The sequence below is a fragment of the Macrosteles quadrilineatus genome, unplaced genomic scaffold (assembly GCF_028750875.1).
Source record: "Macrosteles quadrilineatus isolate MER2022 unplaced genomic scaffold, UCM_ALF_1.0 Scaffold_3__2_contigs__length_128488019, whole genome shotgun sequence".
In the NCBI taxonomy this organism is placed as follows: domain Eukaryota; kingdom Metazoa; phylum Arthropoda; class Insecta; order Hemiptera; family Cicadellidae; genus Macrosteles; species Macrosteles quadrilineatus.
In genome coordinates, this window is record NW_026542596.1 from 40,224,148 (window position 1) to 40,238,498 (window position 14,351).

Genomic DNA, 14,351 nt, shown 5'->3' on the forward strand with positions numbered 1-14,351 from the left:
CATCCCCCCTCCCCCTCTCGGGAGAGCTAGAAGGAGCCCCCCCCCCCCCCAGGAAAGCGGTCTCGGCGTCCGTGCGGCGCCGGCGTCCAATAATGATTATCATTAACGGCTCCACCTTATCACACGGTAATTATTTGGCGCATTATGAATGACTGATAACCCTGAAGGAACCTTTGGTCGCGCCGCGCTGACCGACGTTGCGCAGTTCGTTGCGACATTCGACCAATTGGACAAGTCGCTATTTATCGTTTATTGTTTCATCAGAAAATACAATGGTTCCACTATCGTACTGTGTGCAACTATACGGTTCGTTGAAACACGGGTTTGTTAGTAAATATTTAAGGGGTAAAACGCAAGTAAAGTGTATTTTGACCAGTGACTAAGGAATTTTTGTGTTTTTCCTTGGTCGATGATTTTTAACCCTAGCTGTTAATTTAGCCAGTGCTAGTTATTGATAGAAAAAACAATACTACATAGAAGTAACCTCTACATCTGCATTTAAGATATCTCCAGAAAACCATAGGATCGTTGTACATTGTGACGGACGTCGTACACGCAGAGCTTTTATCACATGAAGATTCATTAGAAATGGTTAGTCGATAAATAGCCAATCTATAAGTTGCAACTGATTTACCTCTCGAGTTTAGACATAATGCACATCTAAGGTAATGCATTTAAAATGCCATTAACGACGTAAAGTAAAATAGAATAAACGCTAATGACTCCTTGTCTGAATCTCATCTGGTAATTAACGTAGCCTTGCAATCAACATCCACTCGTCGTCAGCGTCCCTTTGTTTGTATCAGCATCTCCAGCTCGCCAATCAACTCCTTTAGTGGTAATCTCCATTGCAGGACTGATTACGTTCATGATCAAGTAAGCTGTATAAAATATTCGTAAGTGAAATTCGACAAAAATCTATTAACTGTCAGCAAAGAAAACGGGCTTGCCATCTATCTGGTCGTAGAGCGTTTAATTTTACAATAATTATAAGTTTTTCGTACTTTTAATTAACTATGTTTTACCAAGTTGCTTCAGAATGCAACATTTCAATTTGTATGTCATGGTAATGTATGAAAAGAGTTGAAAACCCCTGTAGCCTATGTGTATTTGAGTGTAATTCAATTTACTCAATTTTCCCCAATAACTAAAAGTCACCATTGACGGTTTTGTTTATAAAATGTGCCAACAACTTTATTTTCTAGAATTTACTTAACAGTAAAAATAAAAAATATATTGCATTTAGAAACAATCAATACGATTGTTACTGAAAAGTGCTGGTTGGAGCTGAACAAGCACCACAATAATATACCGTGAAATGCAGTAGCAAGTTCTTCGTTAGTTCGTGGATCAGCAGTAATTCAGTGCACCGTTGCGGAAAAGTGCAAAGTAGATCAGAGTTACTCTTTGATAGTAGGAATTGAACAGCTGGATATTCTATGCATTATCCGTGACAGCGGTATAACCAACTAATGGTATCACCATACACTGTGGACTAAAGGTCAAACGGTATCAGCAATTGAAGAGCAATAACTGTGCCAACAATGCAATCAGTGACACTGGCATCAGTGGTGAGTTTTATCAGAAATACTGTGGACTGCGATAGTATAAAATCAACAGCAGTATTGGAAAAAGAGATGGTGTGGACATTATTAGTGAAATTGACATGAGAAGATGAGAAGAACAAGTCAATCACCAAAGCGTTCGCCAGCAGAAAGAAAGAGTGTACCAAAGACTAATAAAGCAAATATATTTGTAGCTGGAACAGAAGGAAGGTTGTTGTAGCCAAAGAAGTGAGAGAGGTCAGTACAATGTCAGCAGCACCGTTACTTGTAGCTGGAGAAGCAGAAAGGTTGTATGTCAGCATTACTGTTACTTATAGCTGGATCAGCAGAAAGGTTGTTGTAGCCAAAGAAGTGAGAGAGCGTCAGTACAAAGTCAGCAGCACCGTTACTAGTAGCTGGAGAAGCAGAAACTTTGTTGTAACCAAAGAATTGCGAGAACGTCAGTACAATGGCAGCACCGTTACTTGTAGCTGGAGCAGCAGAAACTTTGTTGTAACCAAAGAATTGCGAGAACGTCAGTACAACGGCAGCACCGTTACTTGTAGTTGGAGCAGCAGAAACTGTGTTGTATCCAAAGAAGTGAGAGAGCGTCAGTACAATGGCAGCACCGTTACTTGTAGTTGGAGCAGCAGAAACTGTGTTGTATCCAAAGAAGTGAGAGAGCGTCAGTACAATGGCAGCACCGTTACTTGTAGTTGGAGCAGCAGAAACTGTGTTGTATCCAAAGAAGTGAGAGAGCGTCAGTACAATGGCAGCACCGTTACTTGTAGTTGAAGCAACAGAAACTGTGTTGTATCCAAAGAAGTGAGAGAGCGTCAGTACAATGGCAGCACCGTTACTTGGAGCTGAAGCAGCAGAAAGTTTGTTGTATCCAAAGAAGTGAGAGAGCGTCAGTACAATGGCAGCACCGTTACTTGTAGTTGGAGCAACAGAAACTGTGTTGTATCCAAAGAAGTGAGAGAGCGTCAGTACAATGGCAGCACCGTTACTTGTAGTTGGAGTAACAGAAACTGTGTTGTATCCAAAGAAGTGAGAGAGCGTCAGTACAATGGCAGCACCGTTACTTGTTGTTGGAGCAGCAGAAACTGTGTTGTATCCAAAGAAGTGAGAGAGCGTCAGTACAATGGCAGCACCGTTACTTGGAGCTGAAACAGCAGAAAGTTTGTTTTAGCCAAAGAATTGAGAGAGCGTCAGTACAATGGCAGCACCGTTACTTGTAGTTGGAGCAACAGAAACTGTGTTGTATCCAAAGAAGTGAGAGAGCGTCAGTACAATGGCAGCACCGTTACTTGTAGTTGGAGCAACAGAAACTGTGTTGTATCCAAAGAAGTGAGAGAGCGTCAGTACAATGGCAGCACCGTTACTTGGAGCTGAAGCAGCAGAAAGTTTGTTTTAGCCAAAGAATTGAGAGAGCGTCAGTACAATGGCAGCACCGTTACTTGTAGTTGGAGCAACAGAAACTGTGTTGTATCCAAAGAAGTGAGAGAGCGTCAGTACAATGGCAGCACCGTTAATTGTAGTTGGAGCAGCAGAAAGTTTGTTGTAGCCAAAGAATTGAGACAGTCGTCAGCAGCACCGTTACTTGTAGCTGGAGCAACATTTTGATCTGCAGGTTCAGCAGCGGCAGTGCGCGTGACCTCTACTGACCTCTGGTATGCGCGCGGCGCCAGCTGCTCGCCTGACCTTGGCTGGATGTTGCCAAATCACCTGCAAGGCCGCTGTCGTACCTCTCGTCCACTCGTGCAATTATCTCTCCCCTCTTCTCCCTTTCCCCCTTACAGATTCCACACAATTACCCCCGTGTCCGAACGTCCGAACAGCTGCTGCTGGTGCAATTGCAGCATAGATTTTTATATTTTTAATGTTATAGGAAGTTTTAAGTTTTGTGGATAATATGCGTTTGATCGCCTGCAGTGGATAAACTCCTTCCTCAAAGTGGTGACTACAAAGGAATAAATGTGCAGACTCGTTAGAGGCGGCAGGAGTCAATAATTTGATCTCTGTTGACTACAACTACAGCGCTCCAAAGGCGAAACAGTGGTTGTCCGAGCGCCGATCAGCAAAAAACATGCGTTCACGTTGAAGCATGTTGAAGCATAAATTATGCACCGTAAGCTTTACTGAACAGAAAATGTTATGTGTCTCTTAAATATATTTTCCGTGTGAATTGCTTTTCGGATTTTTATACAAAAGTTTTAAGAGCAGCTTATTTACCACTGAGTTATAAAAGGCTGAAAAAAAATCACAGTTTAAGTCAATATTGTTTATGTAGCTTGCCAAAATAATAACAATTGAAATTTAAAAGTAAATAGCATATCACATCAGTGGTTTCAATAGAATTAGATATTTTGTAACTTTTTATCTTAACAAACAATGCCGTAATATCCGTCAACCATTAACATCGTCGTTATGGGCAGTAAATCTAAGATGGCCGGCGGTCCTGCCGACTCTTTTGAAATCATTTCTGAGTAATATCTTTGACTATTAATACTGTACAACTTCTGTATCTAATGGTCAATGGTAATATAAATCAATGTGTTTCCAGCTCTCTTTTGAAATCGTGAAAAGTTTTTCTTCAACTAACTATTTATGTTTATTGCACACCTAGATACAGTATATTGAGATATTCCATTTATTTAAATCATAGATTAGTGGTAGAAGGTACCTAAACTACTCTGAAGCAAAAATATATAAAAGTGTAACTAGAACAATATGATAGTAACTCGCAAGAACTAGACAAAAGCGTTTGAACGCATTAGAGATTATTTCCTTGATAGAAATATTCTGATCATAATTCGCACTTCATTTTATTTTTACCTGGTGTGTTTTGAAGCCTTTTAAAAGTGTTTTTCTGTTTCAGGTACTGTGAACAGATCCTAGTGCTAGTAGTGCTTCTGAAAATGTAAGTTGTATTGCGTGGTTGGTTAGATCATTAATTTTGAGGTGTAAGTATATCAGTAACTTGGACTAATAAATGGTGGAGCACACAGTAAAGTTATCTCGCGTTAACCAATCAACTAACAACTTTGTCGATACACTGTTGCAACACGGGTTTACGAAATTGATATCTAAATGAAACCCTTTTCGTTGTTCACCTTCCAAAACTACTGTTGGAACCGTTCATTCCATTTGTTCATTTACATTACGTAAGTTATTTAAGGTTAAGCAAGGATGTGAGTTGTTTGTCACTGGATTGTACAGCTTTTACAACACATTGAGTGTGTTTGTCCAAACGCTAGCGTCGTAGGACGTAGCTCAACGTTATAGATTATAGTATAACTATTTTTTTACCATTAAACGACCAATCGTTTGACTAGAGAGGCATATGCGAGTTAAGAAATCCCGTACGTGTCCTTTTAACGAATTTCCCTATTGTAGCTTTTACCGTAGGTGGCATGGTAAAACCTGGAGCCGGGACCGATATACTTTTTAATTTTGATGTCCCTAGATGCCAAAAACACAATTTGTTCAAATTTTTATACATGTATATATAGAGTTATATATGTGTCTGTAAACACGATAACTTGAGTATTTTTTTTTGTCCGATTTTGATGAAGTGCGGTTTAAAACTGTTAATTAAGGCGGGATAAACTTGAATGAGTTCGCGAACCACCATGGTCGGACCTTGGGAACGGGATTTAACGGGGGGTTTTATGAGGTAAAAAAGATTTTTTCACATTAGTCTCAAAACACAAAATTTCCCAATTTCTCTCCAGCCCTCTTTAAAGAGCTTAAAAAACAAATAATTTAGTATATCAAAGTGTTTTTGGTACGGTTATTAGTTACAGAGAAAAAAAATCATTTTAAATTCTGATATTTTTATGGAGAATATTGTAAAATGTTGTAGTTTGATTGTTTATGGATATATTCATTGATCTTATACTAAACTATTAATATTTTATTAACAAACACACTTTGTTCAAATCAAATCAAATCAAATCAATCAATCTTTATTCCGAGACAACAATGTACAAAAATCATACAATGCTGTATAGGCTGCGTCAATATGTAAATTAATAAAACATTTCAATGGTGAAAACAATTGTCAAAATATTCATCTAAGTCATAAAAACAGTATTTCAATAACAAATTCTTAACAGCTATTTTAAATTTATCTAATGGTAACTCTTGAATATAATATGGTAGATGATTGAATAACTTAATCGAGGAATATTTAAAGCTTTTTTGAGTAATACTATAAGTACAGTAATAATTTCTTAGTTTAGCACAGTTTCTGGTCTTATAACTATGGACATCACAGTGGGAAGACAAAGTGTTTAAGTTCTTTTTACAATACATAAGACAGTGAAAAATATATATACAATTAAGAGGCATGACAGATAAACAACTAAAAATGGGCTTACAATGAGTTTTCGGTGGAACACCAGCAATTAATCTAATAGCTCTCTTCTGCAACACAAATAAAGATTTTACATAACCACAATTAGCCCAAAGAATGGTACCATAGGTAAGATGACAGTGTATGTAGCTATAGTAAACAGTAAGCAGAACTTCCATTGAAACAACATTTTTTAATTTTCTTAATATAAACATACCTTTGGATATTTTAACAGCTACAAATTCTATATGTGATTCCCACTTCAAGTTGCTCTGAATTAAGATACCTAAACATTTAACAGGTTGTTGATGAGAATCTGTGTTAGCATAAGAAATTTTCAGGTCTTGTGTTTTATTTAAATTTAAAGACAGTTTGTTAGCATTACACCAGTCTACCATTGTATTAACAGAGCCCACGGTGATTCCATTCTGCAAGTCCTTATGAGTTTTAAAATTTAGACACACATCATCAGCATACATATAACAAGAAACACAATCATTCTGTAAATTATAAGGCAAATCATTGACATAAATAATAAATAACAAAGGTCCTAAGATCGACCCTTGCGGAACGCCATGATGAGTCTCCACCAAATCCGACAGAACACCGTCAAAGAACACTGCCTGACTTCTACCACATAGATATGATTCCATCAATGCAACTGCGCTATCACTAAAACCTAAAAATCTTAGTTTTCTAAACAACAATTGATGTGACACAGTGTCAAAAGCCCTTGAGAGATCAAAGAACTTGGAGCAAACACTCTTTTTCAACTCCATCGCATCCAAAGTATCTTGAATATACATTAACACTGCATCTGTGGTTGACCGGCCTTTTCGAAAGCCAAACTGAACACCAGACAAAAGACTGTTAGATTCTAAAAAATGGATGATTTGCCATGAAAGTAATCTCTCAAGGACCTTTGACACTGTGGGAACCAATGCTACTGGTCTGTAATTCCCAGGAATGCTTCTGTTCCCCTTCTTAAAGATCGGAACAACCTTTGACACTTTAAACTTATCTGGAAAAGTATTACTGGAAATGCATGAATTAAAGATATGAGCCAAAACTTCACAGATATAAGCACTACAGTACTTATTTTAAGCATCTGAGAAGAAACACCAAATATGTCTAGGCTGGTACTGTTACTTAAATTATTAATAGCATCAAAAACTTTTTCAACTGACACCTGAGAGAAATCAAATCTTACATCAACAACAGGAACATTTTCTAAAAATACATCAATACTATTTACATTATTAGGAATATTATCAACTAAGTTACTAATGCTATCAACAAAGAAGGAACTAAAGGCTTCTGCGTCAAGATTGTTGTTGTTAGCCTTCATAACTGGTAACTCGTTAATAGATAAACTATTTTTTATAATTTTCCACATCTCTTTGGGTTTATTACAGGCTCTAAGAATGCGATTGTTATTATAAACTAACTTTGCTTCTTTTACTTTATTGTTGTACACACTCATGTGGCTTCTGTAATGATTTTTATGAACCTCCAAACCAGTTGTTTTGCTTAGATGTTAGTTTCCCTTTAGCAGCAAACCTAGGTACTCTTTAAACCTAAATGTTAATTAATAGATTTAATTAAAAATCAATTCAGGTAAATGTAAATTTGCTTAGTCGGCAGGTTTGCTGCAGCGGGGGTTTTTAATACTAACCAGCAAACTGACATGGAAAAGAAACTTATTCCGAGCAGTTTTGCAATATAGTAAAGATAGTAGGGATGGACGAAAAGAACCTCAATAATATCAGACTTCAATGAGGGGATCATTAAATTACGCTCTCTGCGATTCCATTAATGGCTGCATCTGGTCCATATGGCTGGAATTCGTAGCTCGGCAACTAAAGTAAATGGTGTTATCAAGTACCTATATCAAGCATTGACGTGACTTTTCCACTACAAATAAGAGGCACAATTAATTATGTTTTATAAATTGAAATGTAATACAGTCTTTGTTTTTAACACTCAGAATCTTATTAAACAAGTACTATTCCAACGAGGAAGCAGAACTACGTCGTGATGCAACCATAATGGTTCACGTAATATTTGTTTTGTTGATTATTGCAAGTATGCTAAGTGTCAATGCAAATGCGCGATAGCTTTTATGCAGATCAAGATTCCATTGAACAGACAGATCAACAAATACGAAGGGTTATCTCGTTTAAGCACTGTTAATTTCCATTACCTTTGTGTCGTCCGATGTACAGTTTTAATGATCGAGCTTCATAACTCATTTACTTCATTTAAACAGGGATGTTCAGAATTTTTCTTTCTTGGATCGTGTCAAAAACATAGTTTACTCATATTTGTAAAACTCGAATTTTATTTCATCTTAGAGAAAGAATCCAATATGCAATCACTACATTTGCGATGGAAATGCGCAAGGGGTGGAATAAACCTTGGAATGGTCCGGAGATGAGTGATATTCTAGTCGTGCTGCACTGTATTGAATGTGTAAAATTTTAATCATAAAAAATTTAAGAACATTTTCCACCATTATTCAAAACTAGCTTAGTGGTCGTTGAGGTTTACTCAATAGAAATCACAATTTCATCATACTGTATCAGACGCTCAAAGAAAGCCTATCAAAGCCTCTTGACACGATATCGCCTTTTGCAACAGAGGAATTTCAATGGCTCTATCAAGGAATGCTGGGGCAGATGTTAGGACTAGAAACTGGCGTGATTCTGGGAACAGAGAAGTTGCATCAGAAAGTCTGAGTCGAGAGAGAGCGATCCAATGTGCAGACCAGGGCAACGTCCTTCAGATTTCATGGACTTATTTGCTGATCGTGAGCTAGAATATGATGTGAAGGTTGTGAGGGTGTCAATTCTCACTATTCGAAATTACGTCTAAATGAATAACGTTGAATGCAATAAGCCTATCTGTTTTTTTTTTGAAAACACGTACATTAAAGAAATATGTATAATCTCAAATGAAAGAGCAGCTTGTGAATTACTAGACTAGAATCACCACCAACCGCATTTGAATGTTGTTCTGCGTTTGTTGAACGCACTTGAATATTGAAACGTACGCTCGATGATTTAGACACTTAAGTTTTTAATTTCACTTCCATTCATTGTCGAGTCGTTTACTACACATATTATCCATTCGCATCTCCATTGACGGCCGCCGTGTCGCGAAATCACGCATTGACGCTGAGGGAATGAATGAAAACAATAAACAAAGCCAGTGTGCGCGGTGCAGTGTAGTGTGGTGCAGCATTGTTGCGCATGCGCGACGCATCGTGTAGTGGCGCCTCGCCTCGCCGTCGCCGCGTCACTCGCTGTCACTGTCAGTGTCAGTTTTGTGAGCGCGCTCGTGGTGTGAACACCCACCGTCGCACTGTAGTGTTGTGAACGTGTACAAATCAGCTGTTCAGTGTTGACTATGGATGTCTGTTCTGTGTCGCTCCTATGAAACGCGAACGACTGAGTAAGCGATAGTTGTAGTTTAGCAGTTTTGCGACTGAGTGTTTTACTAACTCGTTCGATGTAACGGAAAGTGGTCGTTCACTGTTGCATGCGTTTTTGACGTTGTGTTTTTGATGCGATTTCTACTTGGTGTTTGTTAGCGGACAGATGTTATATTCGAAATTTGTAATACGTTTTACTAAGTGTTGTTGCAACTTTTTCGTGCCTCGTAAGCAAGAATGGGATTAGGTAGTAGGTTACGTAAACAATGTTTTGTAGGCTACTTGCTTATTTCTAAAGAATATTCTGCAAACTAATATAACTCACTGAACTTTGTATGCTTTCACACGAAATTAAGTACCCAATAATATTGTATGATCTCACATAAAAGTTGTATTTACAATATTGAACATTAGTTGATTTAAGCTACGACACTTTAATATTTTTAACTTAATTTGAAAACCATCTTTTCGTAGTGAAAGGTGGTAATATACCGTATATATTCTCAGTGTTTGCAGTAAATTTAGTTCAGGAGAATCTTAAATTGAAATTTAGGAAATCGTTTACGGACCACCAAAGCATACGCATTTCGTTATTCAATTGTTTCCGACGCCCGATTCACCTAAAACGTTCTAAAAACGAGGCTACAACATTTATTAAGTCACGTGAATTCAGAAATGATAACTAGAACCGTTTAAACCATAAAGCTAGTAATAAGTATAATAAAGATGTTTTTGACAACTTTTAAGTACCGGTACGCCTACGATTGTTATGCTTAATACTTCGCTTTTATTCCAAATAAATTAATTAGGCGTTTTATTGTAATTAATCATCGTATTCGATTAAACACGATCAATTGCGTCGGGCTTTACGAGCTATCGTACAAGTAAATAATAATGAAAAATAAATATTTACAGATAGACTATCTGCGAATGATCAATGATGATTTCATGGAATTTCTGTTTGTGGTAAATACATCCTACTATATGTACAGATCGCTAGTTGAATTTTGCCGGATAAGCAAAATTTATTACAAATAGGCCTACCGACATGAACGGTAGATATTTTGAAACCATACTAATGTTAACCTAAATAGTGGCAATTAAATGGCCATAAAAATAAAAAGTATTTATATACCTACCTTGAGTTAGGCTACAATTAAACATCAAAATTCCACCTACCGTAGGCCTACCATATGAGTTGAATAGCTCTACCGGTACGTCAAAAGTTTTGACTTACTGTATGCTGTATATTCAGACATTATTTAAATTGACTTTGGATTACGTCAAATCCTGGACATTTACAGACTTATTCCCTTGTACTATGTGGTTTAATGTAAAAAGAAAAATAACCAAAAATCAATGACGATTTAGATTCTATTAATGAAATATTATCAAGTTGATTTTTATATGCACCGTGTGTTATTTTTATCTGAGATATTTTGCCATAACGTAAAGAGCGAGAGTTGTCATCTAACTTTCTGAGAGTGTGTGTGTGTGTTTGTGTGTGTGGTGTTTAGGGAGCCATCAGAAATCACTCAACATCGATTTTGAATTTAGCCTTAAATACAGTTTTAGGAGTACGCATTACTTGTAGGCTACTTATAGTTGTGTATAGAGTAGAATATGTCTTAAATTAGTCGTCGAAACTTGGACAGCTTGGTAATTCTCAGGAGATACCTGGTGTACTTTTTTAGTATGGCGTAGTAGTATTCCTATAAGTAAATATATTCCTTTGTCAATGTCAGTTTATATGTTTATTCTTACGGAACTGTCCAAACTCTAGATTTTTTCTATTAAGCAATCCGTAAAAGTGTCATAACTAACCAAGCCTAATTAATTTAGACACTATTGAATACGAATAACTGTTGGCAATGCACTGAAAACCAATAACTCAATTCGTATAAGCTACCAAAAAAAAGGAAACCAAATCGTGCCTCAGATTACCAAATACATACCATACCGTCGATTATGTAATAGAATTCCTTTGACCAATTAGTAAATTCGCCGATTTGGAACCTACATTGATTGAGTGGTGAGACAATATTCTCGGCCTCTTAATAACTTTCCGCTACAAGGTTCGTTTAACGTTCATCACTTGATAATAGAGAAGGCGATGATTGTAAGGCTAGGTGTTAGCGGAAGTAACAGATTGTATTTTCTAGTTTGTAATCCTCTTGATTGCGTTAACTTTGGAGTTGACTTCTTATCACGGCGTTAATTCTGAAGTGTTTATGTGTAATGAATTGTTGACTTTGAGTGCGCTGTCGATTAAACGTAGCTCACGATATATTTTACTATTCGTGCGTTACGGTACTCTTGTTATCAAAGGACAAAACATAGCTTACAGAACCAGTAGATGTGCAGGTGGTTATATTGTTCCCCTGATTTTCAAAAGGTTGCTAGTTCTATCCTGAATGAAGTAGGGTACGTATATTTTTTAATGGTTCAAAACCAAACTCAATTCCCCTTCATCTTTGGACGTTTTTGGTCTTGGTTTTAGAACAAGTCAGTAACAGAGCTAGCATAGCATATAATTAATTCGCCATTCATTATTAACCTAAGCTTTGTCTCAAAATACACATCCTGTGTGTGACGTCGTACGGACCTGGTAATACCGTACTGTAATGTCGTATCTACATTACTGTACATTATTAAATTAGTTGAGGCCGTATGTATAGTTTATGATTATGGCCTTGCTACTGTACATGATCACATTGGATACCTGGGTAGTGGATTGGTCCACTCTTGTGAGAAATGCAACACAGGCCTAATCAAGTAGGTGTGCAAAGTCCTGGAATACCTTGCCTGGCAAGTTGCCCAAGGAAATTCCATAGTCGTAATGGTACTTTGGTGGTTTAGCAATGGGGAACTTTACGCAGTTGTCAGAACTCTTGTCGATTTCCAAGTTTTGCCTTGCTCCAGTCCGACTACTTTGCTTTTCGTTTGATTGAAGTCACGTTGTAACAGTTCCATGTTTCTAAATTGCGAGAAAGATAATCGCTTCTTTTTTCTCACTAGGTTCTAGCCTGGAATTGTTTTCCACATTACTTCAGGTTAGCTTTAGTTAATGGGGGTTGTGGCCGTTGGTTGTGGCATTATCACTTGGATAAAATCCACTGGTGAACTGGCGGGATTTGAACCCGGGAAAATGCCACGTTCTACTTCTAGACCAGGTTGTTCCCCACTTAAAATATGATGGAAATAAATATTCTGCAATGAGTAATGCTCGTTTGAAACTGTGAATTAGTGAATAAATAGAAGTACAGTACTATGTTGGAATCTGAAATGTCACAGATTCGGGATTTTCCGTAATTTAAGTTTATTGAGGGGATTTCAAGTGAGGCAGTTTATTATGGGCAAGTTTACTTTGCTGACACGGTAGCTCAGAGGTATCGTCTTGAATTGATAAGACACTGACTGTTCAATATAGTTGACAAGTCGCTGCTCTATCTTATCATTGCAGTTGCCATTAACAAACCCATGTGACTTGTACCGTTACGGCATTTCGTTCTGTTTAAGATCACTGCAATGAAAAGTAGGTGTAGCTTATACTGTACTTACAGAAGGATGATGCCTCAAAACAATAAATACCCTCGCTGCAGCAAACCTACGGACAAAGCGAATTTCCGTCTTTCTGGATGGGTTTTTCTGATAAAATACTCCCTATTTTAATGACATTAGACTTCGTGAGTACCGGTTTGCTGTCACGGGAAAGGGACAGTGTTTTTAGGTAAAATATTTATAAGTTAATTAAAACAATATCTATAAACAAGCAAATTGATATTTTCTTCTTACCTTTATTACTACAACTCTTCAATATATAAATTATTTATTTTTGAGCTCCACAGAATGGCTTCAATTGGAAATTAAAAATGTCTATGTTTTCAGGAGAAAAACTTGATAAAAACTTTTTTTATGACAAGATTGGGTCATGAAAACAAAGTGCTGGTTCACGAACTCTAAGTGGATTGAGCTGCAACGTTCAATACAAATTTAATCAAAATCTGACCAAATTTACTTGAGTTCTCATAAACACGCAAACGTAATAATTTGAAAGAATGACGTTTTTGACCTCTGGGACGTAGTAGTCTCTTTCCCTTCCCTTTCCAGTACGGATCTTCGCGCGAAGAAGAAAATGGACGCCGGAAAACATAACCTGGTTAACTAAATTGAATATACAGCATCCATATTTTCTTAGTAGTTTTTGAAAACCACTTAACCAAACCAATTACTGTTCTACGCCTAGTTTCGTTCTGTAATAAAAATACTACGAGTCGTTGTTGCGGGACAGTAGGTCCATTCATTTTTATAGAGCAGGTCAGTAGACTTGTTGATAAGACGTTGGTACCCAGAGGTCACGGGTCCGGTGCTGGTTTCCTCTGCGAATAATTTATCAACATAAACGCAACTGTAGTTTACACACTCAATAATTGAGTTTGTGTCAAACAAGTTCTCGAATTTAGATTAAGTTTTACCCGCCAGAGAATAAAATGCTGCTTTTCTTGATAGGTCTGATTACGGTTGGATGTTACTGATTTACTGGTTCCAAGGAACCACGATTATGACCTGAAAATTATTTGGTAATTTGGCGAGATTTGAACATAAGTTTCAAGTTTGCTGGTCTGGGAGGAATACCCTGTTTGTTTTCTTGATATGTATGCAAGTTGGGTCCGAACCACTGGTACACGACTTGTATAAAATGCCTGGGAAGTATTAGTGATCAGCAGGACTTGAACACAGCCCCCCGGGTCAGAAGTCCCACGCTCTCAAGTTGTACTTGCCTGAGTGTCGTCACAGATGTAGTAATTATATTACTTCATCTATGGTCATATTCTTTTCGTTTTCAAGACAATGTTAGTTCCGTCATTAACTACCCGCGATGTTACCATCTAAACATTATTTGCGACTGTCAGGTTTCGAACATTGATCTTTTAGACAAAAGTCCCGCGCTTCTAGTCCAATTGTGACCACATCGAAAATTCCAATTTACCGATTCGGAGAAACGCTAAGTCAC

The 14,351-nt window shown here is 37.3% G+C and overlaps 1 protein-coding gene across 4 annotated transcripts in view; it reads left to right on the forward strand.

The window, feature by feature from the left end:
- LOC128988794 (dual 3',5'-cyclic-AMP and -GMP phosphodiesterase 11-like) overlaps positions 1 to 14,351 on the forward strand; it is a 136,981-nt gene that overhangs the window by 47,171 nt on the left and 75,459 nt on the right. The window contains exon 1 of one of the 4 annotated variants that reach the window (XM_054410443.1): positions 9,245 to 9,357. The exons of 1 other annotated variant lie outside the window; for it this stretch is intronic. In XM_054410443.1, coding sequence (XP_054266418.1) covers positions 9,339 to 9,357 — 19 coding nt within the window. In that variant the 5' untranslated portion in view covers positions 9,245 to 9,338. Of the gene's footprint in view, positions 1 to 9,244; positions 9,358 to 14,351 lie in introns of those variants that run through there. 2 more of the 4 variants (XM_054410440.1, XM_054410442.1) reach the window with 2 other exon arrangements.